The sequence below is a fragment of the Ascaphus truei genome, chromosome 1, assembly GCF_040206685.1.
Source record: "Ascaphus truei isolate aAscTru1 chromosome 1, aAscTru1.hap1, whole genome shotgun sequence".
Lineage (NCBI taxonomy): Eukaryota > Metazoa > Chordata > Amphibia > Anura > Ascaphidae > Ascaphus > Ascaphus truei.
In genome coordinates this window covers 183,898,644-183,924,959 of record NC_134483.1, presented here as the reverse complement: position 1 = coordinate 183,924,959, position 26,316 = coordinate 183,898,644, and the positions used below count along the sequence as shown (strand labels likewise).

General features: G+C 52.0%; 1 protein-coding gene across 2 annotated transcripts in view; it reads left to right on the top strand.

Annotated features, from left to right (window-relative positions):
• The first annotated feature begins 6,566 nt into the window (after positions 1-6,566).
• ISCA1 (iron-sulfur cluster assembly 1) overlaps positions 6,567-26,316 on the top strand; it is a 45,880-nt gene continuing 26,130 nt past the window's right edge. The window contains exon 1 of one of the 2 annotated variants that reach the window (XM_075599027.1): positions 6,567-6,824. In XM_075599027.1, coding sequence (XP_075455142.1) covers positions 6,606-6,824 — 219 coding nt within the window. In that variant the 5' untranslated portion in view covers positions 6,567-6,605. The remainder of the gene's footprint in view (positions 6,825-26,316) is intronic. The other variant, XM_075599023.1, reaches the window with a different exon arrangement.

The following is a 26,316-nucleotide window of genomic DNA, read 5'->3' as shown; positions in this document are numbered from 1 at the left end:
GCAGATGAGGCCGTCGGGCTGTGCATGCGCAGAAGCGGCCCTCACAACACTTACCTCATCAACAGTTTGGTTGTCCATGGCCACCAGCACAAGAGCTGAGGCTGGCGAATGTGCTCAGGAGGAGAGTGGTGGCACGTGCGCAGAGCCAGTCATTCCCAGGGAGAGCTGCCCCCCTCAACACATGCGCAGAGGCTCTAACCTGCACAGTATATGGTGGCGCGCAAGTGCAACACTTGCCCCTCTTCCCTCCCTCCGCGCCCCCTGCTTTGGAAAATACACAGATAAGGAATTCAGTTGGTATAAAAGTGCAAATAGCTCAAATGGGATGTGGGCCGATCACGCACGTTCTTTGTCAAACTTCTTTGCGTTTTGTCACTGAATTTTGTTTTGAGTTTTAATTTTTTTTTTTTTTAAATCACAAAAAATTTCTGTGCCAAAGATAAAGAAGTTCACTTAAAATGTGCATGCTCGGCACTCAATTTTTTTTTGTTTAAAAGAAGAGGTGTCAGTTTGGTAAGCAAAATGGCATCAGCCATCTAAAACATGTGACTGACAAGTACGTTTTGAATACAGAATTGATTGCCTTGTACATATCACAGGGCTCGTTTGTATACCTGTATGGTGAACACTGAAGGATTCAGAAACTGTAGAAAACAGTGAAAGACTAATTGCTTCATTAATGGAAAATAGTACAGTATTTAGTATTATAGGCTACAGCTGGTAAATTCAGGGCATTATTGAAATCCCTGCTCTCTGATTGGTTAAAATTCCGGGCATTATCTAATCAGTAATGGCCTGGAATTTTTGGCAGCTTGCCAAGTTTTTCAGCCAATCGGCTTTCAGGTTTCATTCACAAAGAGTGAAATTTGCACTTAGACAAGGGAGGTGATTGGACAGAAGGCACCAGCAAGGCACTGACTCCTCCCCCACCCTGTCTGCAGAGTTCTGCACAGGAGAGTGAGGGGAAAGGTTTGTGTGTCTGCTGAGTGTTTTGTAAGTGTAAAGGGGGCAGCAGAGTGTTTTATTAGTGTGTGTCTTCTGTTGGTGTGTTTTGTGGGTGTAGAGGGGGCAGCAGAGTCTTGTTGCTGTGTTTCTGCTGTGTGTGTTTTGTTCTTGTAGAGGGGAGCTGCAGTGTGTGTGGCTTCAGTGTGTTGTGAGTGTAGGAGGGGTGCAGAGTGTTTTGTTGGTGTGTGTCTGCAGTGTGTGGGTTTACAGGGGGCTACAGTGGGTGAAGAGGGGGGCTGCTGGTGTGTGTTTTGTAGAGGTGGCAGAGTTTTGTTGATTTGTGTGTTTCTGCAGTGTGTGTTTTGTAGGTGCAGATGGGTGGCTGCAGTGTGTGTTTTGTGGATGGAGGAGGGGTGCAGAGTGTTTTGTGTGGGTTTACATGGGGGCTGCAATGGGTGTAGAGGGGGGCTGCTGGTGTGTGTTTTATGGATGTAGAGCGGGCAGCAGTCTGTTTTGTTTGTGTGTGTCTGCAGTGGTTTGTGTGTGTCTGCAGTGTGTTTTGTGGGTGTAGAGGGGGGGCTGCTGTGTGTGTTTTGCGAGTGTAGAGGGTGGAGGAGGACTGCAGTGTGTTTTGTGGGTGTAGAGGAGGGGGGCTGCACAGCGTGTTTGTGTGTATAGAGGGGGGGGGGGCTGCAGTGTGTGTCTGTGTCTGTATATGTACAATTTACTTTTAATAAACTTGCAGTAAAAGCATAAGAATGTAGACAATCATGCTGATAAAAATCAATATGACTACAAAAATATATTTTTTATGAAATTTTTTAAAACAAGCCTACATTTAGCATATAATAGTAATGATCCCCTCAGAACAGGGCATTACTGGCCAATAATGCCCTGGCTGGGTTAAAGTCCCTCCGCTTCGCCTCAGGCCTTCAACTCTTCCAGCCAGGGCATTATTGGCCAGTAATGCCCTGTTCTTCAGGGATTATTACTTAAATATTACTATCAACAACAAATATATATATATATATATATATATATTACTATCAGCGTCCCAATGAGGTGAATTCAACAATTGCTTCAGAAATACCTTGGTCACTTGTGTTGATTCAATCAGGTACAGAGGCTTATTCAGTAAGGTGTGATGGCGCACTGACTTTAATGAGTCGTTTCATACAAGAGCATGTCATCTGCGCTTATCATACCTTACAGAATAAGGGCTATATGTTATACCAGTTTAGCTGTTTTTGGTCTTCAATGTTTCTGTAATGTGTTTAACTAAGATCTTTTACGCAAAAAAAAAAAAGAAAGAAATATGTCTGTTTTTGGCTACTTTTTTAAAACCAGAGACAGAACATAAAACACAGACAAAGATCAGTTTTTAGCACATCCAGTGAGACTCATACACGGTACAGTGCCTAAATATATATGTATAAATATCTAATAAGTAAAATGGTCTTTTAGTTTGACATTTTTGGCCAAAATTGTTGTAAGCCCCTGAGCCAACGCCAAGGCAGACCACATATCAGGGGTCCCTAACGCTAATATAAATTCTTAATAACCTGTGTAATAACAGGAAGAATGATTTATAGTAAATCTGTCAATATTAGTTGCAAAGTTCTGAGTCTGACTGAAGCTTTTATTAACCTGTACATTATCAGGAAAAGCACTCTGTATTAGAGATGTCACAGCCAAACTGCAAGCAGGCAAGTTCCCCTGAGTGGAAGATGCTATGGAGTGAGCCCATAACCATTTAAATGTGGGAGGGGGTGAGCTTAAATTAGGAAGGAGGTTGCCACCCTCCAATCAGCCATGATTAGCTGGACAAGAATTGTAAAACATACTGGGCACCTAACAAGCTCCTATTGAACCCCCAAAATGACCACAACATATATATAAGCATATGAGTGTCACAGAGGAGTGCTACTGAGCATGGCAATATATATTTTAAAACCAGAGACAGAACATAAAACACAGACAAAGCTCAGTTTTTAGCACATCCAGTGAGACTCATACACGGTACTACGCTACTACCCTACCTGACATGTAAGTCCTGGTACAGTGCAGGCTGTCTTAGGCCCAATCCAGGTTTCCCCAGCAGTGAGCAGCTGCCTTGAGTGACAGGGGGAGGTGGGACAAAGCCTGTGTTCTACCCAATCCTGGGCTCAGACCTTGGACCTTCCCCCATGCTACTTAAGGGGCTGCACTTCCTAAATTTAGTCAGTTGTCTCCCATGAGAGAGACTGGTCTCACAGAAGAGGTGTGCAGGGCTCTGTCACCTATCCCCTCCCTTGGGGAGTGAGTACCATACCCCCTGCTCCATCAGGGAGTAGGGGAAGTGCTAGAACTGACCCTTGGGGGTTGGGTCCAGGGACTATCCTAAGGCTAAGGCCCCGCTGCACACGGCCGCCTTGCTTGCTGGCGGTGCGTGCAAGTCACTGCACCGCGATCTGTGGTCTGCAGTTAACTTTTTGCAGCGGGGGGGGGGGGGGGGCACACATTCCGCACAGATTGGCAGGGCTGATCACAATTACAGCAGGCTGACTAATGAGTCCCACACAATTTTTCACCCCATATTTAATGGCCAGTCTCTTGAGGGACAAACTTGATTAGTTGTAGGTCTCTAGTCTCGGTCAACCGTGCGAGAATCCTGCCAAGCCGCCTCCCTCAACAGCTCCCCTCCACATCACGAGACGACGTGTCACCGCTCCGGATCACCAGAGCCTTGTAGCTCCGGCCGGCTGATGTGTCACAGCACGTAGTGAGCCACGGGGGGAGGAGGCAGCGAGGACCACCAGACTGCAGGTAATGGGCTGGTGGTCCGCACGCAGCCACGCGTGCCGCCGACCGCAGCGGGTCCTCTGCCTAAAGATGCTGACAGCTGTATCTTTGCTGAGAAGAATAAAGCTATTCCTGTTACACTGCAAACCCAGACAGGAGTATATTTTGTATCAGGGGTTGTATGAGAGAGTTCTTCTGCAGGGACTGCCTCCAGCACTCCTGGAGCCTGCGGAGCCTTCCTTTTCCCTATCCTTCCCTCCCTTTCCCCTCACTTTCCTTCCTCCTTATCCTTACGGTTTGCAGAGGATCATTAGTTAATTTTTATTTTGAGTTGGTCTTCTGACTCTTTTGTCCTGTTTAGGCTCCTGTATACAATTTTGCCCTTACATGTTTAGCCTCTCTTTCCATCCAACTGTTGGCACTTCCGCCCTTCGACCGCGTTTTGGCGCTTTGCGCATCGCTCATTGCGTCATGATGTCACTATGTGTGCCGTTTTGGCGCGAATTGGACGCAGGTAAGAGGGTATTTATTAGGTTGCATTACACTGTATGTTATCCTTGATAAAGAACGCGTGACGTTCGAAACGCGTTGGATTGGTCTCATGACACAATAAAGTATCTTTTTGATATTTGGATTTTGGGTCCTTTCCTGCTCCTTTTGGTTTGTGCGCTCCTCCCTACCATCTATATTCTGCATACCATCATTGGAAGCCGCACAGCCAGCCAGCCACACCAAGGAACATGAGTAATTATTGCTACAGGGGAATCTACCAATGAGATTGATCGTGGGTTGTCTTACCCTACCCACTACCTGTCTTCAGGAGGACTGTACCCATTATTGTTAGCTGCCTTTCCACTACTCAATATTTCTGATTTCCCTTGGATGTTGGTTCTGGCACTATATTCTGATTTGGCCTGGCATTTGAGCGTTTTGCTACCTCATCTATCTAAGAATCTAGAAGGGGACTTAAGACCTAGCTGGGACCTAAGGGACAAACGTAGTCCTAGTCCAGGGGAGCACTGCTCCCTTGACACTACCTCAACAGTTCTCCCCTTCTTGCAACTGCCAAACTGTGTCAACATTCTACCTGCATGTCCCTCAGGCTCCTAGGACTTGTAGTCCCTTGCGGAGCCTCTCCTAAGATTGCCGCCGCAACTTCTCGCCTCTGCAATTGCGCATGCGCAAACAACAAGATAGCAGCCCCCGTTTGCCGGGTACGCCGCGGAGTCCCCCTCCCCGGCACTGGAGGAGAGACACAGAGAGAGAGACAGAGAGAGATTGAGAGATTTTACTGTGGAGGGGTTTTGTCACTTTTTTTTTTACCCACCATAACTTAACTAAGTCTGGTGAAACCTATCCCATGCTTCATTTTGCAAAGCCAGTATAACCAACCTCACACTGATGAGACCCATTAAGGTCGAAACGGCTGTCTGTGGGTGGGTTTACTGGCTATGAATCTTAACCCAGGCTGTGCTTAAAAGCTGTGATATGCAGCAAGCATTAGCTTACAGGGGACCATGTCTTATGGTTTTGAAGCAAAGGGTGTTATTGTGTGCTCATTTGCATGTTATTTCCCAGAATCCCTTGCTGCAGTGGAAGCACTGTGAGCTGGGTGATAATGGTGAAAGGCAGGGTTGCAGACCTGTCTAAGACATGCAAATGAGCATACAGTTATATTTCCATTTGATATATATAATTAAACACACAGGCTATGTATTATATATCTTTTAAGTGAAAATTTAACTATTCCTCCACCAATACCACCCTGGTAATGTGACAGTGATATTTTTTTTAATAGTAACATTATTTACTTATTCATCAATCACCAAGATGTAATCTACTACTTATTGAACTCTGGTTGCTTTGGTTTATGCTGGAATCATAACCAGTGCTCAAACACACAGAAAAATAGAAATCCGCTAGCACTCCTAGGTCTTGTAAAACATTAAAGTGGTTTTATTCCGTTGATCGACGTTTGTGTGGTGCAAATACACCAAATAAAAACACTTTAATGTTTTGCAAGACATAAAATACCAGTGTTTATTATATAGTATATTATAAACACATTGCGGCAATGTGTGGGCAGCGTGAGCAAGTGCCTGAGCATGCGCGGCGCTTAGCTGCTTCCCAAGCAAATTTGAATCTGCCGCTCGCTTGCGCGTCAGTCACGTGAGCGGTTCCCCAATGAGGTCTTGTGCGCGCACCTAGCTGGCCACGAATTCCCCGTCCGAGAAGGGTGCAGCGCACGAGCGCCAGCTCCCTGCCTGGCTGTGCACTGCTCAGCTGGGCGATTCGTATGGTTCATCCCCTCATTGGGCAAATGCTCAGGTGATGCGCTCGGCAAACAGCTCAGCGCTGAGCAAGCGCGCCCGCCCTCTCACGCTGGCCACACACATTGTCGCAATGTGTCTCATCGTGGCGAGCGTGAGCGTGCCCACTGCCACCCTGGACGGGGCCTATGGGGGGGGGGGGGGGCTTTTAGTACCCAGCATCTTCTTGTTGAAACAATTCGTTGCCATGACAACATGACATTACATGATGATGTGATATCACAATGCATTGTCACGGCAACGTGACATGTGGAGGAGATGCTGCAACACCAAGCCCCCGCCAAAACTCCGAGCCCTCCCTGCACCCAGGCATATTGCACCCAGGCATGTTACTGTGACCCTTCAGTGCGGCCGGCATGCAGCACAAGCAGGACAGAAATAGAACGCAAAGTCAGAGCTCCACATTACAGAACGGAGCACGCGCAGTGAGATCATGTTTACGTCGATCTCATCACCATTATATAACACGCGCACTGGTACCCGCCCCACCACACGCCCTAGCCCAGCCAGTGTTCGTGTAACTGCCGCACCAGCGCCGTCCCTCCCTACATGTCCCTCCCTGGTTGCTTGAGGTTCCCGCCTCTCCGTCGCGCGGTTTTTGCGTCGCTGTGTTCCTCCTCTCCAGTGGGCGCTAGTCGCTGCTCCCACGAGCAAGAGGGCGGCAGCAACAACAACAACAACAACAACATGTCAGCTTCGCTAGTGAGAGCGACGATCAGGGCCGTCAGCAAGAGGAAGCTGCAGGCAACTAGGGCGGCGCTCACCCTGGTGAGTTTCCCTGGTGGCCGGTCATTTAGTGCGCGAGCTCCCTCTAGGATACATGGGACATCCAGCGCGAGACAGTGAAGGGGTTCACGTGACGCAGTGCGCACCCGGCCGACCCTCGCTCTGTTGCTCGGGCGGGGACATACGGTTCCCTTCCCCGCCGGCCATGGGGACGGCTAGATCTGCGCTGTCCGACCCCTTCATCTAATTATAACCTCTAGGGACCGGTTTGACCTTGAACTGCGTTCATTAAGTTTCCCCAGTCATAACTGCATCTTGCCATTAGAAGTGGCCACTGAAAGGTGCGTGTGTACGGTACATGGGGAGGGGCGGAGGTCACGGTCCTGTCAGTGTTGTGCGCGTTTGGATTATACACTTGTCTCTGCCCGGGGACTGCAATTCCCGGCGGCCTTTACGAGCCCGCGTGACGTCACCGGAGCTAGTGAGGGAGAGACTGCTGCCCTCTGTTATCATCAGCCTCACACCTTGTGTTATCAGCCGCACATATTCAGCCCTGTTTTAGGCTGCGCTTATAGCGGCGACGTCTGTGCGCTTATAGTAAGCGCGGCACGACGGCTTGGTTGCGATCGCTGAAAGTCATCTCAATTTGATTTTTCCAACGACCGCAGCCTGACGTCGCGTCGCCGGCACTATAAGCGCAGCCTAACCCAACTGCGGAAATAAGATAACCGTTATCGTATACCTGGTATTTTCTCCTTGTACAGCCACTGATGCTCTCATTTAACCCATACAAGTGGTGGTTGGCCTGGCGAAGTCTGATAATCAGGTTGGCTAAAAGCAACCATCCCTGTTTTTATTTATTTTTGTATATGGGGAGGGGGGGCTCTGGAGCTGGACCACAGTATCCGTTATCCTCTCCCTCAGGGACACACCGGTTCTCCAAAACGTTATTTTTCAGTTTACAAGTAGTCATCTGGTTAGCTTTAATACTGCCAGTGGGAAGATACGATATTGAAACTTTCTGTTGAATAACCTTGGCAGCAATGTTCATTTTTACATTTTATTTTACAAGCAAATTGTTTTTTTGTTTGTTTTTGGGGGAGGAGGGGGTGGGGTTGTCACAGGAGAACAGACCATTTGCACCTTTTTACTGGGATCATGCATTGAGCAAAACGAGTTAAAGCAGCACTTCAAGCAATATTCTACATGTGTTGTTTTTTGTTTTTTTTAAAGACATTTTTAATGTTGCTAATGTAGGAAGCATTTCCAAAGTGACACCCCCTTCCCCTTCTGATAGACTCTGGCTCTTGAGACCCGCCCTCTCTCTAGCAGTGAACCAATTGTATCTAGTAACTGTCCAGCCAATCATATTCCAGGACTAAATTGCCCAAAATGCTGTGCAAGAACTGAATTAAATAATCCTGAGCAAGCAATTGATTACAGGAGAACGGATCGATCTACAGTTTAGCTAATCACTTGTCAGTGTGCAGATTGTATTGATGCACATATTGAATGGGATTTTTTTTTTTTAAACAGCAGCTTGAACTGCAGCTTTAATGAAATAAATTGTAAATTTATTCACAGGAAAAGGCAAACACACAATTTTACACAAACTACAGGAAAAATAGACACTTGTGAATTGGGGTTGAAAAACTATACTTTCCTAGGTGTAGGGGCTTATCAATCCAAAGCTTACCCTAAAAAGTCTTGGAACTGAAATCAACCTGCAGTTCCAAACGTCACAGCTCCCCTCTCTCTCCAAAGGGCTGGAATTCACTTGGTGCTTAGAATCTTAGGAGACTTTGGAGAACTCTGGGGGAAAAAACTAATGGGCGCGAGGGGTTATAATACCTCTGAGTTTCATTAAAAAAATACTATAGCCCAATCCAAAGCGTGAGAAATTTCTCTGCCGCCAATCGGAGACAAGCTGGTAGACACAACAGGGTTACCTTGAAATCTGACTGAACCAAGGGGCATGGGCAATTTGATACCTCTTTCCCTGGTTCCCTCAATGCCACCCGCGGTGACAGGCTCCTGCCAGTCTGGTGGGATCAATGGAAATGCAAAGGGCATCCATTGATCTCAGGACGTGGATACTTGTCCTTCCCTCCTGTCCAAATGGTCTTGACACCTCAGACACATCCTCTGTGGCTTTCTTCTCCACCTTTATGAGTAGATAGTGGCAACCAAGTTGGTAGCCCACTGGCTCTGAACGTCCCAGCGCATCTCTGTGCACAAACCGATATGTTTTAAAAACACACTGTTCTATAAAATATACACTTTAAAAATATACTAAGTCTTTTGGTTATTGGAAATAGAATAAGAAGCTGCGCGTTATTTCTTACTAGCCATATTTCCCACACTCTATCCAGCAGTGCACAAACTTTTTGAGCTGCGGCTCCCATTCTGGGAGCCGCAGCGTTCGCGCCCCCCTCTCCCAATGGCTCGGCTTCAAATGACGTCGTGGGTCACGTCAAGTGACCCCACTGTGTCATTTGGGTCGCGGTGCCATGGCGATGCGTGACGTAAGCCGCGGTGCCACGGCGACGCTTCGCTGAAGACCCAGCTGGCAGCAGGTAAGTGAGTTACAGAGGCCTCACGCCTCCCCCGGCATTGGGGAAGAGCGTGGGGCCTCTGTAACCGCCTACACACCCCCCTAGAAATTCTCCCGCCCCCCCTGGTGGGCGCGCCCCCCAGTTTGCTCACCGCAGCGCTATACAATAGACTTAGGACTGGACTTTTAAAAGTCCCCTCACAACCTTGTAGATGTTTGGAGTACCCCCATAATCCCTATACTGGTTCTGGGTGACCGCAGTGCAGAGTGGGATTTGTTCCAGGTAGTACGTTCAGTATTGAAGACTCCAGTGCACAACATTTGGTCACTGTAAGGGTACACCATTGAAGATTTTACTTGCATTCATGCAATCTAGCAAGATTTGCTCTGTGTTTTGAGCATCACACAAGTGTGTGTTTTTTCTATTTGTATGTGTGATAACTTTTAGCTATGGAAATTCCCAGATATTTTATTCTATATTCTTGCCAGCAATGATTTTAAAGTTTTGTTTAAGTGTCTTAACTTCTAGTCTACGGAGTGTTAAGTTTAGGGCTTCTGACTTGGTAGTATTTTGTATCCTGAGTGGAATCCAAAGTCCAGAAGTGCAGACTGTATATTAGGGATTAGGGTGGGATGTTGTTGGGTTTGAGATTAGCAGGATAATGTCATATGCGAACAGAGACAATGTAAAGGTTTGCTCTCATTGGTATGCCTTGTATATCGGTTCCTGATGGTGTCTGTTAATGGTTCAATCGATAGAGCAAACAGCGGGGACTGGGGGACCCCTGCCTAGTACCATTCTGAATTTGCATAGTTGTACAGTGAACTGTGACATTCACAAATCCGGGGCTCAGAGGTTGAATAGGGAAGCTGAGCGAAATTGTATGATGTATCATGAATAGGGGAGACCGAAACACAGGCTGACCTCAAAATGTAAAAACGTGAGATTGCAAATGCTCCTAAGCAACTGGCTTATATATAAGCTCTAATATTGTTGGTAGTGGAGACTCACAGTTAATAAGAGGGCCCTGCGGTCTCTCCAAAGACTTGGTTATTTCATCCGATTCTCTTCACCACGATCTGGCAGCGACTTCTCCGTCGCATTGGGTGATGGGAACCCGGCGCTTCCAACTGTTGTCCCAGCAACCCGGCGTGCTACCGATGACGTCACGAATGTCTGTAGTGCTCCTCTCCCAGGAGAAAAGATCAGTGCACCACCAAGGAACCATGCAAAGGCTGAGAAGTGTGACTTGAAAAATCTTTATTGCAGCATGAAAGTGGAGCTCTGGCGGATCCTCTAACGCGTTTCACGCCGAAGCGCTTTGTCAAAGCGCTTCGGCGTGAAACGCGTTAGAGGATCCATCAGAGCTCCACTTTCATGCTGCAATAAAGATTTTTCAAGTCACACTTCTCAGCCTTTGCATGGTTCCTTGGCAGTGCACTGATCTTTTCTCCTGCGGGAGGAGCACTACAGCCATTCTGAATTTGGTTTGCATCACTACCAGCAATTTTAATTGTTGCCGTTGAAGATTTGTGAAGGGCCTGGAACCCTTTAAAGTATTGTCTTTGAAAACCTAAAGCCTCTAGAATTCTTTTTAGGAATTCTCACTTAATACTATCGAAAGCCTTCTCTGCGTCCAGGCTTGGCAGCATACCTTTTTGCTATTGGTGACTTTTTTATATAGTCAATTATGTTAATAATATTACTTGTATTGCCAGAGTTTGCACTGATGGAGGATACAAAAAAGGGGGGAAATGCATTTTCCCGGATCTTATTAACCCCTCAGAGGCCGTTCATATTGAATCATACGGCAAAACTTTTAAAATTAAACTTTGACATTAAATATAGGAGGTGTAAGGATGTGAGGGCATATACAGCTGAACCATGTTATAACGGGGTGCCCGGGATCCACATAATGAGACCACGTTATAATCGAGATCGCATGCTGTAAATAACCTACAGATTGAAATAGCAGATGTAAGTGCTGTAACATAGTTTGTAGGCTTGCCAAAAATCTCTTAATATTAGATAGGTGCATCAAGTAACATCTACACTAATATATATATAAACAATAACATATATTTATAAACCAAACTTGGTGTATATGACCCTGGTGGAAGGAGCTGGAAAAGGGAATATAACTGTTTGGTCAGAATTGGCCATAATAAACAGACATGTTATTAAAGAGACACTTCCCTCAGCAGACCTTGCTGTTAGTAATAGGTAATTTACCCAATTATGCTCCTACAGAAACATAAACACAGTTAGTTATATTAAAATACCAAATGAGATCTTTGCTTATCAGGGTCAGGAGGAACGGAGAAGGGTCCTTGAGAGTGACAAGAAAACAACACAGATAATTAATCTACAGTAACCAGTAAAATTCTCAACACCCATCATATTGAGGTTTTATACAAAAGATTATCTTTCTCTCCCACACATCACCTTGATGTCTAAAAAAACTAATGTTCCCAGCACACAAAGAAGGAAAAAAGGGGGGAGCGGTGAGCCATAAAGTTTAATGAGCAAAACACAAAGTGAGTGAAAAACATAACACAACAATGAGGGAGAAAGGGAGGGAAGGAAGGGATGGGCTAAAGACAAAATGTAAGGGAAGTTGAAATGTGCAATTCATTAGCCATGGAGACTGTGATGGCAGATACAATAGATTTGTTAATAAAAAGGTTGGACATATTTTTAGAAAGAAAAGGTATACAAGGATATGCCAAATAAGTAAACATGGAAAGATTGTTGATCCAGGGAATAATCCGATTGCCAATTCTTGGAGTCAGGAAGGCATTTATTTTTCCCCTTATGAGATATCATTGGATGATATACCACTGTGGTTTTTTTTTTTGTTTGCCTTCCTCTGGATCAATAAGGAAGTATAGAAATAGGAGAGTGTGAGAGAGACGGAGAGAGAGTGTTAGAGAGACGGAGAGAGAGTGTTAGAGAGACGGAGAGAGAGTGTTAGAGAGACGGAGAGAGAGTGTTAGAGAGACGGAGAGAGAGTGTTAGAGAGACGGAGAGAGAGTGTGAGAGAGTGTGTGAGAGAGACGGAGAGAGTGTGAGAGAGACGGAGAGAGAGTGTGAGAGACGGAGAGAGAGTGTGAGAGAGACGGAGAGAGAGAGTGTGAGAGACGGAGAGAGAGAGTGTGAGAGAGACGGAGAGAGAGAGTGTGAGAGAGACGGAGAGAGAGTGTGAGAGAGACGGAGAGAGAGTGTGAGAGAGACGGAGAGAGAGTGAGAGACGGAGAGAGAGTGAGAGACGGAGAGAGAGTGAGAGACGGAGAGAGAGTGAGAGACGGAGAGAGAGTGAGAGACGGAGAGTGTGAGAGAGACGGAGAGAGAGTGTGAGAGAGACGGAGAGAGAGTGTGAGAGAGACGGAGAGAGAGTGTGAGAGAGACGGAGAGAGAGTGTGAGAGAGACGGAGAGAGAGTGTGAGAGAGACGGAGAGAGAGTGTGAGAGAGACGGAGAGAGAGTGTGAGAGAGACGGAGAGAGAGTGTGAGAGAGACGGAGAGAGACGGAGAGAGAGTGTGAGAGAGAGTGTGAGAGAGACGGAGAGAGAGTGTGAGAGAGACGGAGAGAGAGTGTGAGAGAGACGGAGAGAGAGTGTGAGAGAGACGGAGAGAGAGTGTGAGAGAGACGGAGAGAGAGTGTGAGAGAGACGGAGAGAGAGTGTGAGAGAGACGGAGAGAGAGTGTGAGAGAGACGGAGAGAGAGTGTGAGAGAGACGGAGAGAGTGTGTGAGAGAGACGGAGAGAGTGTGTGAGAGAGACGGTGAGAGAGACGGAGACGGAGAGAGAGAGTCGGTGAGAGAGACGGAGTGAGAGTCGGAGAGAGAGGGTGAGAGACACGGAGAGAGAGTGTGAGAGACACGGAGAGAGAGTGTGAGAGACACGGAGAGAGAGTGTGAGAGACACGGAGAGAGAGTGTGAGAGACACGGAGAGAGAGTGTAACTGTGGGGGGATGGGGTGACTGGGTGGGGTGATTGAGGGTGTGGGGTGACTGGGTGGGGTGATGGGGTGTCTGACTTGGTGGGGATTACTGACTGTCTGACTGGGTGGGGTGACTGGGCAGGGGGTGGGATGACTGACTTTTGACTGACTGGGTGGGGTGGGGGGGATGACTGACTGGGTGGGGGGGTACCTCTGGTGTCCTACACGTTCTCTCGCTCTCATACACACTCTCATACCCATACACACACTCTCATACCCATACACACACTCTCATACCCATACACTCTCCCTCTCTCTCTCTCATACCTCTCTATCTCTCTCTCATACCTCTCTATCTCTCGCTCATACCTCTCTCTCTATCTTTCATACCTCTCTCTCTCTCTCTCTCTCTCTCTCTCTCTCTCTCTCTCTCTCTCTCTCCCTGTCTCTCCCATACCCCTCTCTCTGTCTCTCCCATACCCCTTTCTCTGTCTCTCCCATACCCCTCTCTCTGTCTCTCCCATACCCCTCTCTCTGTCTCTCCCATACCCCTCTCTCTGTCTCTCCCATACCCCTCTCTCTGTCTCTCCCATACCCCTCTCTCTGTCTCTCCCATACCCCTCTCTCTGTCTCTCCCATACCCCTCTCTCTGTCTCTCCCATACCCCTCTCTCTGTCTCTCCCATACCCCTCTCTCTGTCTCTCCCATACCCCTCTCTCTGTCTCTCCCATACCCCTCTCTCTGTCTCTCCCATACCCCTCTCTCTGTCTCTCCCATACCCCTCTCTCTGTCTCTCCCATACCCCTCTCTCTGTCTCTCCCATACCCCTCTCTCTGTCTCTCCCATACCCCTCTCTCTGTCTCTCCCATACCCCTCTCTCTGTCTCTCCCATACCCCTCTCTCTGTCTCTCCCATACCCCTCTCTCTGTCTCTCCCATACCCCTCTCTCTGTCTCTCCCATACCCCTCTCTCTGTCTCTCCCATACCCCTCTCTCTGTCTCTCCCATACCCCTCTCTCTGTCTCTCCCATACCCCTCTCTCTGTCTCTCCCATACCCCTCTCTCTGTCTCTCCCATACCCCTCTCTCTGTCTCTCCCATACCCCTCTCTCTGTCTCTCCCATACCCCTCTCTCTGTCTCTCCCATACCCCTCTCTCTCCCATACCTCTCTCTCCCACACACACACACATACACACACACACACACACACACACACACACACACACGGACAGAGAAACACCCCGCTACTACCTCCTGCCCCGCGTGGGCAGCGGGAGCACCGGAGGGAGGGGAGAGACACCCGAGCCGCGCTGGCACCGGAGGAGGGGGGAGAGACACCCGAGTCACGTGGGCAGCGGGAGCACCGGAGGGAGGGGGGAGAGACACCCGAGCCACGTGGGCAGCGGGAGCACCGGAGGGAGGGGAGTAACACCCGAGCCGCGCGGGCACAGGAGGGAGGGGGGAGAGACACCCGAGTCACGTGGGCAGCGGGAGCACCGGAGGGAGGGGGGAGAGACACCCGAGCCACGTGGGCAGCGGGAGCACCGGAGGGAGGGGGGAGTGACACGAGCCGCGGGAGCACCGGAGGGAGGGGGAGTGACAACCGAGCCGCGCGGGCAGCGGGAGCACCGGAGGGAGGGGGGAGAGACACGAGCTGTGCGGGCACCGGAGGGAGGGGGGAGTGACACCCGAACCGAGTGGGCAGCGGGAGCACCGGAGGGAGGGGGAAGACACCCGAGCCGCGCGGGCATCGGGCGCGCTGGAGGAAGGGGGGAGAAACACCAGTACAGTATATATAAATATTTATTACAGTGCATTATATTCCCCCCCACCTCAAGGATCTGTGCACAATCCTCTCCATGACCGGATCAGTGCAGGTCTTGTAAGCAGGAGGTGACACAATTATACAGGAGGATATAAAGGAGGAGGAGGAGTGGCAGACGCACGCGCGTGCGCACCCCCAACCCCCCCCTCCCATTACTTACCTGTGCAGAGAAGGAAGGGCGGTTTGAAGTCCTGGCAACTCCAAGCCACGTCACAGCCAGAGGGATTTTTTTTTTTTTTCGAGCAGGGGATTCTTTTTTTGCAGAGCAGGAGAAAAGCTACTGGCCACGAGCTAATATCCGATCGCAGCTGGCGAGTTGGCGACCGGGTTTGTCGAGCACTGGTTATCATAACCCCTCTTAGACGCCTCTTTTCTAATGTAAATAAATCTAATTTAGTTAGCCTCTCATCCGCTTTATTAATTTGGTGGCTCTTCTCTGCACTCTCTCTAGTTCCATAATGTCTTTTCTTAGAATTGGTGCCCAAAATTGTACTCCATATTCAATGTGTGGTCTTACTAATGCTTTGTAAAGGGGCATAATTATGTTTACTTCCCTTCCATCCATTGCCCGTTTAATGCAAGATAAGATCTTGTTTGCCTTTGCAGCTACTGCATGACTTTGGGCACTATTGCTAAGCATGCTGTCTAAAAGCACTCCTAAATCCTTCTCCATCAAGGATTCCCCCAATTTAATTTTAATGTATATATTTAATTTGTAAGTCGCCTTTTTATTCTTGCATCCCAAATGCATAACCTTACATTTATCTGTATTAAACCTCATCTGCCATTTACCTGCCCACGTTTCCAGTCTCTCCAAGTCCTTCTGAAGAGAAATTACACCCTGCTCTGATTCTACTACCTTACACAATTTAGTATCATCAGCAAAGATGGAGACTTTGCTCTCGATGCCAACCTCAAGGTCATTAACAAACACGTTAAAAAGCAGGGGTCCCAGTACCGATCTCCACTCACGACTTTAGCCCAACTTGAAAAAGTTCAATTTATGACAACTCTCTGTCCTTTAACCAGTTTTCAATCAAGGTGCATATATTATTACTTAGTCCAATTTTCTTTATTTTGTACACCAACCTCTTGTGTGAAACCGTATCAAAAGCCTTTGCAAAATCTAAGTAGACCACATCAACTGCATTACCCAGGTCTAAATTCCTACATACCTCCTCAAGGAAACAAATAAGGGTAGTTTAGCATGATCTATCCTTCATAAATCCGTGCTGACTATTACTAATAATTTTGTTTTCCATTAGGTATTCCTGAATAATATCCCGTATTAAACCTTAAAGTAGTTTCCCCACTATTGAAGTCAGGCTTACAGGTCTGTAATTCCCCAGTTGTGATCTAGCTTCCTTTTTAAATATAGGCACCACATCTGATTTACACCAATCTTGTGGTACTTGGCCTGTGGAAATGGAGTCCTTGAATATTAAATGTAATGGTTTGGCTATTACTGAGCTTAACTCCTTGAGAACTCTAGGATGTATGTCATCGGGGCCAGGTGCCTTATTTACTTTAATTGTTTCAAGCCGCTTATGAACTTCTTCCTCGGTTAACCAATTGTTCATTAATATGGAGGTTGTGGCTTCCTCCTGTGGCACTATTATTGAACTTGATTCTTCCCTGGTAAACACAGAGGCAAAGAATTTGTTTAATACCTCTGCTTTTTCCTTATCTCCAATAATCTGCCTACCCATCTCACACCTAAAGGGTCCTATATTTTCTTTTCTCATTTTTTTGTTATTAAGGTACTTAAAGAACTTTTTAGGGTTGACCTTACTTTCTATTGCAATCCTTTTTTCATTATCCATTTTTGCTGATTTGATTGCCCTTTTGCAATTTTTGTTACATTCCTTATAATTCTGATTTGATGTCTCCGTCCCTTCTGACTTAAAGAATCTAAACGCCTTCCTCTTCTTGTCTATTTCCTCCCCTACCTGTTTATTTAGCCACATTGGTTTAGACTTATTTCTTTTATACTTATTACCCAAGGGAATACACTGATAAGTTTGCTTTTCTAACAATGTTTTAAATGCTGCCCATTTATCTTCTACATTTTTCCCTGCAAAAACATCATCCTAGTGTATTACTTGTAGATTAGACCTCAGTTTATTAAAATCTGCCTTTCTAAAGTTTAAGGTCTTTGTTGAATCCAAGTAATCTGTTTTTTGATAATTTATTTCAAATGAGACCATGTTATGATCACTGTTACCCAAATGTTCCAGGACTTGAATATTTGTTATTACTTCTACATTGTTTGATATTACCAAATCCAGTACTGCCCCTCTCCTCGTTGGTTCCTCAATAATTTGGGTCATATAATTGTCTTTAAGCACCCCCAAAAACCTGTTTCCTTTTGTTGTAATGCTAATCTCAGTTCCCCAGTCTGTCTGGATAATTAAAATCCCCCATTATGCAAATATGACCCAGTTTTGATGCCTTCTCCAATTGCAAAAGTATTTTAGCTTCCTCAATCTCACAGATATTTGGTGGTTTATAGCATATCCCTACAAACATTTTCTTTATACTTTTACCTCCAATGCTAATTTCTATCCACAAGGTCTCTACATTTTCATAATTCCCTTCATAAACATCATCCCTTATAATAGGTTTTAGATCCGGTTTAACCAATACACATACTCCACCTCCCCTTCTATTTGTTCGATCCTTCCGAAAAAGGGAATAACTCTCTAAATTAACTGTCCAGTCATGAGTTTCATCCCACCATGTTTCAGTAATGCCTATGATATCATACTGCTCCCTTGCAGCTATTAATTCAAGCTCCCCCATTTTATCTGTCAGGCTTCTTGCATTAGCAAGCATGTATTTCAGTTTTTTTTCAGCCTGTATTATTATTTTATCTGCTCCTTCCTTTCTGTGCCCACTTGGTTTAGGCTACGGCCCTTGGTAACTCAGCTGCAACGCGCGCCCGCGAGATTGGCGGCGCGTGCAGCCGATTACCTGGTCTGCAGGGAGCTGCAGTAAGAGAGACTGGGGGGGGGGCGTGGCGTTGGAGTGACGGGGCGCGGCCATGACGTCACCCGGCAGGTTCGCCCTCATTGGCTGAACCGCAGGGGGGGGGCGTGCCGTATCGCTCGACGCGAGTCCTGCTCTCAATTCTATTGAGAGCAGGAATAGCTCTCGCGCGAGCGCTGCGGCCCCCCCTCGTAGCGGGCCCGGTGCCATTGCGGGAAGGGCTCCCGTGCGTGCAGCGTCCGCCACAGCGGACGCTGTAGTAGGCAGCGGGGGCAAGGCCTTAGTCTTTAGAAGTTTTCTAGTATTATCTGTATTTACTATGGGTGTCTCACTGCTTGTCAATCTCGCACTTGCCCCCATTCTACCTCCATAACCCCTTGTATCCTCCTCTATTTCATTTAGTTCATTATCTGTTTCATTCCCCTCCCCCCTCCATCCTAGTTTAAAATCTCCTCCAACCTTTTTAACATTCTCCCCCCCCCTAGCACAGAAGATCCCTCTTCATTGAGGTTCAATCCGCCCCTAGAATATAGATGGCACCTTTCAGAAAAGGAGTCCCAGTGCTCTAAATACCCAAACCTCTCCTTCCTGCACCACTTTCTTAGCCATGCATTAACCTCCCTGATCTCTGACTGTCTCTCCTTGTGGTAGCGCATAGCACTGGTAGTATTTCAGAAAATACTACTTTGGAGGTCCTTGCCTTAAGCTTTTGGCCTGGATCCCTGTAATCATTTTTTAGGACCCTCCATTTTTCTCTAACTTTGTCATTGGTACCAAGACTGCCGGGTCAATCCCAGCCCCCCCAACAATCTGTCTACCCGATCCGCAATGTGCCGAACCCGAGCACCCGGGAGACAACAAACTGTTTGGTTCATATGGTCCCGGCAACAGATTGCCCTATATACCTTCCTAATAATGGAGTCCCCTACCACCACAATCTGCCTTGGTATCTGAACATCCTGAGTCCCCACTGTGCTGGAGGAACTATTCCCCTGGCTGCTAGAGGAATTGGTCTCCCCCAGCCTTGCCATTTCTGCCCCGACACTCCCAATATCTTCACTCAACATGGCAAATCTATTGGGGTGGGTCAGTTCAGAAACAACCTGCCTCTCCCTATTGCCCCTGCTTCCCCTTCTAACTGTCACCCAGCTACCTACCTGCTCCTCACTAACAGCGCCACCATCTGCACCACTAGTCGAAGCAAGGGCCTGCTCAGTGCATTTCCTATTCATGCACAATCTGTAGAACATGAGACCAGAATTTGACCTTCAGCAAAATGATTAAAATTTGTCACATTGAGTTTTTTATGACCCCACTATTTTCCTGCCCTCTTTTATGTTTAGTACAGTAAAACATGTCGATTTTCATATCAATTTGTACTTCTTTTTAAGAGATTTTAAGTGACCGCAATGAATAGACTTGCTGTCAATGCAAATGCATTTCGTAGCCTGCAATTCCGAATAAATTCCAATGTAAGTTTTAAAGCTTTTGTTTGCCCAGTGAAAAAACTAATTTGTGTGAATGCTCCAAATGTATTTTAAAAGCACCACCTGAAAGCTGCCATTTTTCTCTTTTCCGCTCCTGCTCACAAAGGGAAATTATAAAAAACAAGATTGGCTTATTGTCCGTACCATCGTCTGGCAGCTTAATTCCCAGTGTCGGCTCCTTAACATAATGAAACGGTTGCTTTATTCTTTCAGGCTCTGAACCCCAAACACGTAAAATCCAACTTCAGCTGAATGATTCGTCAAGTTTGTGAGACACCACTCTCCTCTAATTTATAGTTGCAGCACATATTACACACCAATTGTGAACAAGTTGTGTGCTTTAATTTAGGCTACAATGTCTGCTTTTTCAATATTTAGAAAACCAAAGAAGTTCTTTTTAATACCTTTGCTTTCTATCATTTTTGACAGGACATATTTTAAAAGTAAAAGTTTTACTAATTTGTATTTACAAAATGATTTTTTTTTCTCACAGGTGTTTTATGACACACTAACAGGTTTATTGCTCTCTATTTTTATCTGTTTCCATATGTCTAACATATTCAAACCAAATAGAAATACTTCCCCCCCCCCTGTGGATACTAGAATCTTCAATTGGTTTAACATAAAAATAGTAGAGTGAAGATCAGAAGAACACAGAAGTATTGTATTACCATGGAACCATTAAATGTTTAAAAGTAAAATAATTATACTTGTCCAAAAATAAAATGTTGACTGTCATGGGAGACCAGTACTTTTACACCGGGATCACTAACACCAGACGCGACAAAGACTATATATATATATATAAAACTGAAAATCTTGGTTGTGAGTGTCTGTAGACCATTTGATTTGTCCGTCGGTCCGCCCGCCCTCCCACGGCTCTCATTGGTCTGTGTGTCTCGCCCCCACCCCCGTGTGTCCCGCCCCCCCATGGCTCTCATTGGCCGGTGCGCTCTAACCCAGGGCTCCCCAACTCCCAGGCATACTGCTGCGGGTGCCTGAGGTAAGGAAATTCTCCCTGGTGGTGGTGTCGGCTGTTGCTGCTGGGGGGGAGGCTTAACTGAGACTGAGTTTTTGCCCTACCCCCAGCCCCGTTTTTTTCCCCCCTACCCCCAGCCCCGTTTTTGCCACCCAGCCCCGTTTTTGCCCCCCCAGCCCCGTTTTTGCCCCCCAGTCCCATTTTTGCCCCCCTCCCCCAGCCCCGTTTTTGCCCCCCTCCCCCAGCCCCGTTTTTGCCCCCCTTCACCAACTCCGTTTTTGCCTCCCCCAAGCTCTGTTTTTGGCCCCCCCAAGCTCTGTTTTTGGCCCCTCCAAGCTCTGTTTTTGGCCCCCCCAGCTCTGTTTTTGCCCCCCCATCTCAGTTTTTGCCCCCCCATCTCAGTTTTTGCCTCCACCCCCAGCTCAGTTTTTGCCCCCCCAGCTCTGTTTTAGCCCCCCGACACACACACAGTGACTCCGCCCCTGCCTCCCCCCCGCCCCTACCTTCACCTTCCCCCTGCCCCTACCTTCACCTTCCCCCCGCCCCTACCTTCACCTTTACCTTCGCCCCTGCCTTCCCCTCCCCCCGCCCCTGCCTACCACGCCCCTGCCTTCCCCTCCCCCCGCCCCTGCCTTCGCGTTCCCCTCCCACCGCCCCTGCCTTCGCCTCCCCCTGCCTCCGCCTTCCCCCGCCCCTGCCTTCCTTTGCCTTCCCCCGCCCCTGCCTTTGCCTTCCCCCGCCCCTGCCTTTGCCTTCCCCCGCCCCTGCCTTTGCCTTCCCCCGCCCCTGACTTTGCCTTCCCTGCCTTTGCCTTCCCCGCCCCTGCCTTTGCCTTCCCCCGCCCCTGCCTTTGCCTTCCCCCGCCCCTGCCTTTGCCTTCCCCCGCCCCTGCCTTTGCCTTCCCCCGCCCCTGCCTTTGCCTTCCCCCGCCCCTGCCTTTGCCTTCCCCGCCCCTGCCTTCCCCGCCCCTGCCTTCGCCTTCCCCGCCCCTGCCTTCGCCTTTCCCTCCCCTGCCTTCGCCTTTCCCTCCCCCCCGCCCCTGCCTTCGCCTTTCCCTCCCCCCGCCCCCTCCTTTCCCTCCCCCCTGCCTTTCCCTCCCCTTCCGCCCCTGCCTTCGCCTTTCCCGCCCCTGCCTTCGCCTTTCCCTCCCAACCGCCCCTGCCTTTCCCTCCCAACCGCCCCTGCCTTTCCCTCCCAACCGCCACTGCCTTTGCCTTTCCCTCCCCCTTGCCTTCGCCTTTCCCTCCCCCCCGTCCCTGCCTTTGCCTTTCCCTCCCCCCGTCCCTGCCTTCGCCTTTCCCTCCCCCCGCCCCTGCCTTCGCCTTTCCCTCCCCCCGCCCCTGCCTTCGCCTTTCCCTCCCCCCCGCCCCTGCCTTCGCCTTTCCCTCCCCCCGCCCCTGCCTTCGCCTTTCCCTCCCCCCCGCCCCTGCCTTCGCCTTTCCCTCCCCCCCACCCTGCCTTCGCCTTTCCCTCCCCCCCCGCCCCTGCCTTCGCCTTTCCCTCCCCCCCGCCCCTGCCTTCGCCTTTCCCTCCCCCCGCCCCTGCCTTCGCCTTTCCCTCCCCCCCGCCTTCGCCTTTCCCTCCCCCCCGCCCCTGCCTTCGCCTTTCCCTCCCCCCCGCCCCTGCCTTCGCCTTTCCCTCCCCCCCGCCCCTGCCTTCGCCTTTCCCTCCCCCCCGCCTTCGCCTTTCCCTCCCCCCCGCCCCTGCCTTCGCCTTTACCTCCCCCCCGCCCCTGCCTTCGCCTTTCCTTCCCCCCCGCCCCTGCCTTCGCCTTTCCCTCCCCCCCGCCCCTGCCTTCGCCTTTCCCTCCCCCCTGCCCCTGCCTTCGCCTTTCCCTCCCCCCGCCCCTGCCTTCGCCTTTCCCTCCCCCTGCCTTTGCCTTTCCCTCCCCCCTGCCTTTGCCTTTCCCTTCCCCCCTGCCTTCGCCTTTCCCTGCCCCTGCCTTCGCCTTTCCCTCCCCCGCCCCTGCATTTGCCTTTCCCTCCCCCCGCCCCTGCCTTTCCCTCCCCCCGCCCCTGCCTTCGCCTTTCCCTCCCCCCCGCCCCTGCCTTCGCCTTTCCCTCCCCCCCGCCCCTGCCTTCGCCTTTCCCTCCCCCCCGCCCCTGCCTTCGCCTTTCCCTCCCCCACGCCCCTGCCTTCGCCTTTCCCTCCCCCTGCCCCTGCCTTCGCCTTTCCCTCCCCCTGCCCCTGCCTTCGCCTTTCCCTCCCCCTGCCCCTGCCTTCGCCTTTCCCTCCCCCCTGCCTTTGCCTTTCCCTTCCCCCCTGCCTTTGCCTTTCCCTTCCCCCCCACCCCTGCCTTTGCCTTCCCCCCCGCCCCTGCCTTCCCCGCCCCTGCCTTCGCCTTCCCCCCCGCCCCTGCCTTCGCCTTCCCCCCGCCCCTGCCTTCGCCTTTCCCTCCCCCTGCCTTTGCCTTTCCCTCCCCCCTGCCTTTGCCTTTCCCTTCCCCCCTGCCTTCGCCTTTCCCTTCCCCCCTGCCTTCGCCTTTCCCTGCCCCTGCCTTCGCCTTTCCCTCCCCCCCGCCCCTGCCTTCGCCTTTCCCTCCCCCCTGCCCCTGCCTTCGCCTTTCCCTCCCCCCGCCCCTGCCTTCGCCTTTCCCTCCCCCTGCCTTTGCCTTTCCCTCCCCCCTGCCTTTGCCTTTCCCTCCCCCTTGCCTTTGCCTTTCCCTCCCCCCCGCCTTCGCCTTCGCCTTTACCTCCCCCCCGCCCCTGCCTTCGCCTTTCCCTCCCCCCCCGCCCCTGCCTTCGCCTTTCCCTCCCCCCCGCCCCTGCCTTCGCCTTTCCCTCCCCCCCGCCCCTGCCTTCGCCTTTACCTCCCCCCCGCCCCTGCCTTCGCCTTTCCCTCCCCCCCGCCCCTGCCTTCGCCTTTCCCTCCCCCCCGCCCCTGCCTTCGCCTTTCCCTCCCCCCGCCCCTGCCTTCGCCTTTCCCTCCCCCCTGCCTTCGCCTTTCCCTCCCCCCGCCCCTGCCTTCGCCTTTCCCTCCCCCTGCCTTTGCCTTTCCCTCCCCCCTGCCTTTGCCTTTCCCTTCCCCCCTGCCTTCGCCTTTCCCTGCCCCTGCCTTTGCCTTTCCCTCCCCCGCCCCTGCATTTGCCTTTCCATCCCCCCGCCCCTGCCTTCGCCTTTCCCTCCCCCCGCCCCTGCCTTCGCCTTTCCCTCCCCCCCGCCCCTGCCTTCGCCTTTCCCTCCCCCCCGCCCCTGCCTTCGCCTTTCCCTCTCCCCCGCCCCTGCCTTCGCCTTTCCCTCCCCCCGCCCCTGCCTTCGCCTTTCCCTCCCCCCCGCCCCTGCCTTCGCCTTTCCCTCCCCCCCGCCCCTGCCTTCGCCTTTCCCTCCCCCCCGCCCCTGCCTTCGCCTTTCCCTCCCCCCCGCCCCTGCCTTCGCCTTTCCCTCCCCCCCGCCCCTGCCTTCGCCTTTCCCTCCCCCCCGCCCCTGCCTTCGCCTTTCCCTCCCCCTGCCCCTACCTTCGCCTTTCCCTCCCCCCTGCCTTTGCCTTTCCCTTCCCCCCTGCCTTTGCCTTTCCCTTCCCCCCTGCCTTTGCCTTCCCCCCCGCCCCTGCCTTCGCCTTCCCGCCCCTGCCTTCGCCTTCCCCCCCGCCCCTGCCTTCGCCTTCCCCCCGCCCCTGCCTTCGCCTTGCCCCTGCCTTCGCCTTCCCCCCCGCCCCTGCCTTCGCCTTCCCCCCCGCGCCTTCGCCTTCCCCCCCGCCCCTGCCTTCGCCTTCCCCCCGCCCCTGTCTTCGCCTTCCCCCCCGCCCCTGTCTTCGCCTTCCCCCCCGCCCCTGTCTTCGCCTTCCCCCCCGCCCCTGTCTTCGCCTTCCCCCCCGCCCCTGTCTTCGCCTTCCCCCCGCCCCTGTCTTCGCCTTCCCCCCCGCCCCTGTCTTCGCCTTCCCCCCCGCCCCTGTCTTCGCCTTCCCCCCCGCCCCTGTCTTCGTCTTCCCCCCCGCCCCTGTCTTCGCCTTCCCCCCCGCCCCTGTCTTCGCCTTCCCCCCCGCCCCTGTCTTCGCCTTCCCCCCCGCCCCTGTCTTCGCCTTCCCCCCGCCCCTGTCTTCGCCTTCCCCATGCCCCCTGCCTACTCCCCCCCCCTGCCTTCCCCTGCCTTCTCCCCCCCCGCCCTTCCGCCTCTGCCTTTCGGCCGCCCGCCATTCCGCCTCTGCCTTTCGCCCACCCGCCCGCCCTTCCGCCTTTCAACCGCCCGCCCTTCCTTTTCTGCCTTTCACCCACCCGCCCTTCCGCTTCTGCCTTTCAACCGCCCTCCCTTCCGCCCCTGCCTTTGCCTTCCCCCCGCCCCTGCCTTCGCCTTCCCCTCCCCCTGCCTTCGCCTTCCCCTCCCCCCGCCTTCCCCTCCCGCCCCCTACCTTCTCCCCTTCTACCCCGCCCCCTGGCTTCTCCCCGCCCCGCCTTCTCCCCCCCCCTGCCTTCTCCCCCCCTCCCTGCCTTCTCCCCCATCCTGCCTTCTCCCCCCCTGCCTTCTCCCCCCCTGTCTTCTCCCCGCCCCTGCCTTCCCCCCCTGCCTTCTCCCCCCCGCCCTCCCGCCCCTCACCCACCTGCCGCCCGCCCTCCCGCCTCTGCCTTTCACCCACCGCTGCACTCACTCCCGCCGCCCTCTCGCCTCTGCCTTTCACCTTACCGCCCTTCCGCGTCTGCCTTTCACCCACGCGCCCCTGCCTTTCACCCACCCGCCCTTCGCTTCTGCCTTTCAACCGCCCTCCCTTCCGCCCCTGCCTTTCCCTTCGCCCCTGCCTTCGCCTTCCCCTCCCCCTGCCTTCCCCTCCCCCCGCCTTCCCCTCCCGCCCCCTACCTTCTCCCCTTCTACCCCGCCCCCTGGCTTCTCCCCGCCCCGCCTTCTCCCTTCTCCCCCATCCTGCCTTCTCCCCCCCTGCCTTCTCCCCCCCTGTCTTCTCCCCCCCTGTCTTCTCCCCGCCCCTGCCTTCCCCCCCCCCTGCCTTCTCCCCCCCGCCCTCCCGCCCCTCACCCACCTGCCGCCCGCCCTCCCCGCCTCTGCCTTTCACCCACCGCTGCACTCACTCCCGCCGCCCTCCCCCCTCTGCCTTTCACCTTACCGCCTTTCCGCGTCTGCCTTTCACCCACGCGCCCCTGCCTTTCACCTTACCGCCCTTCCGCGTCTGCCTTTCACCCACGCGCCCCTGCCTTTCACCCTACCGCCGCCCGCCCTTCTGCGTCTGCCTTTCAGCCACCCGCCCCCTTGCCTCTGCCTTTCGCCCACCCCGCCATTCCGACTCGGCCTTTCGCCCACCCGCCCGCTCTTCCGCCTTTCAACCACACGCCCTTTCCCCTCCGCCTTTCAACCACCCGCCCACCCTTCCCCTTCTGCCTTTCACCCACCCGCCCTTCCACCTCTGCCTTTCAACCACCCGCCCGCCCTTCCGCCTCAGCCTTTCACCCTTCCGCCTCTGCCTTTCACCCACACACCCGCCCTTCCGCCTCTGCCTTTCACCCGCCCTTCCGCCTCTGCCTTTCACCCGCCCGCCCTTCTGCCTTTCACCCGCCCGCCCTTCTGCCTTTCACCCGCCCGCCCTTCCGCCTCTGCCTTTCACCAACCCTCCCGCCCTTCCGCCTTTCACCCGCCCGCCCTTCTGCCTCTGCCTTTCACCCGCCCGCCCTTCCGCCTCTGCCTTTAACCCGACTGCCTACCCTTTCGCCCGCCCGCTCTTCCGCCTCTGCCTTTCGCCCGCCCTTCTGCCTTTGCCTTTCCCTCCCCCCGTCCCTGCCTTTCCCTCCCCTCGCCCCTGCCTTCGCCTTTCCCTGCCCC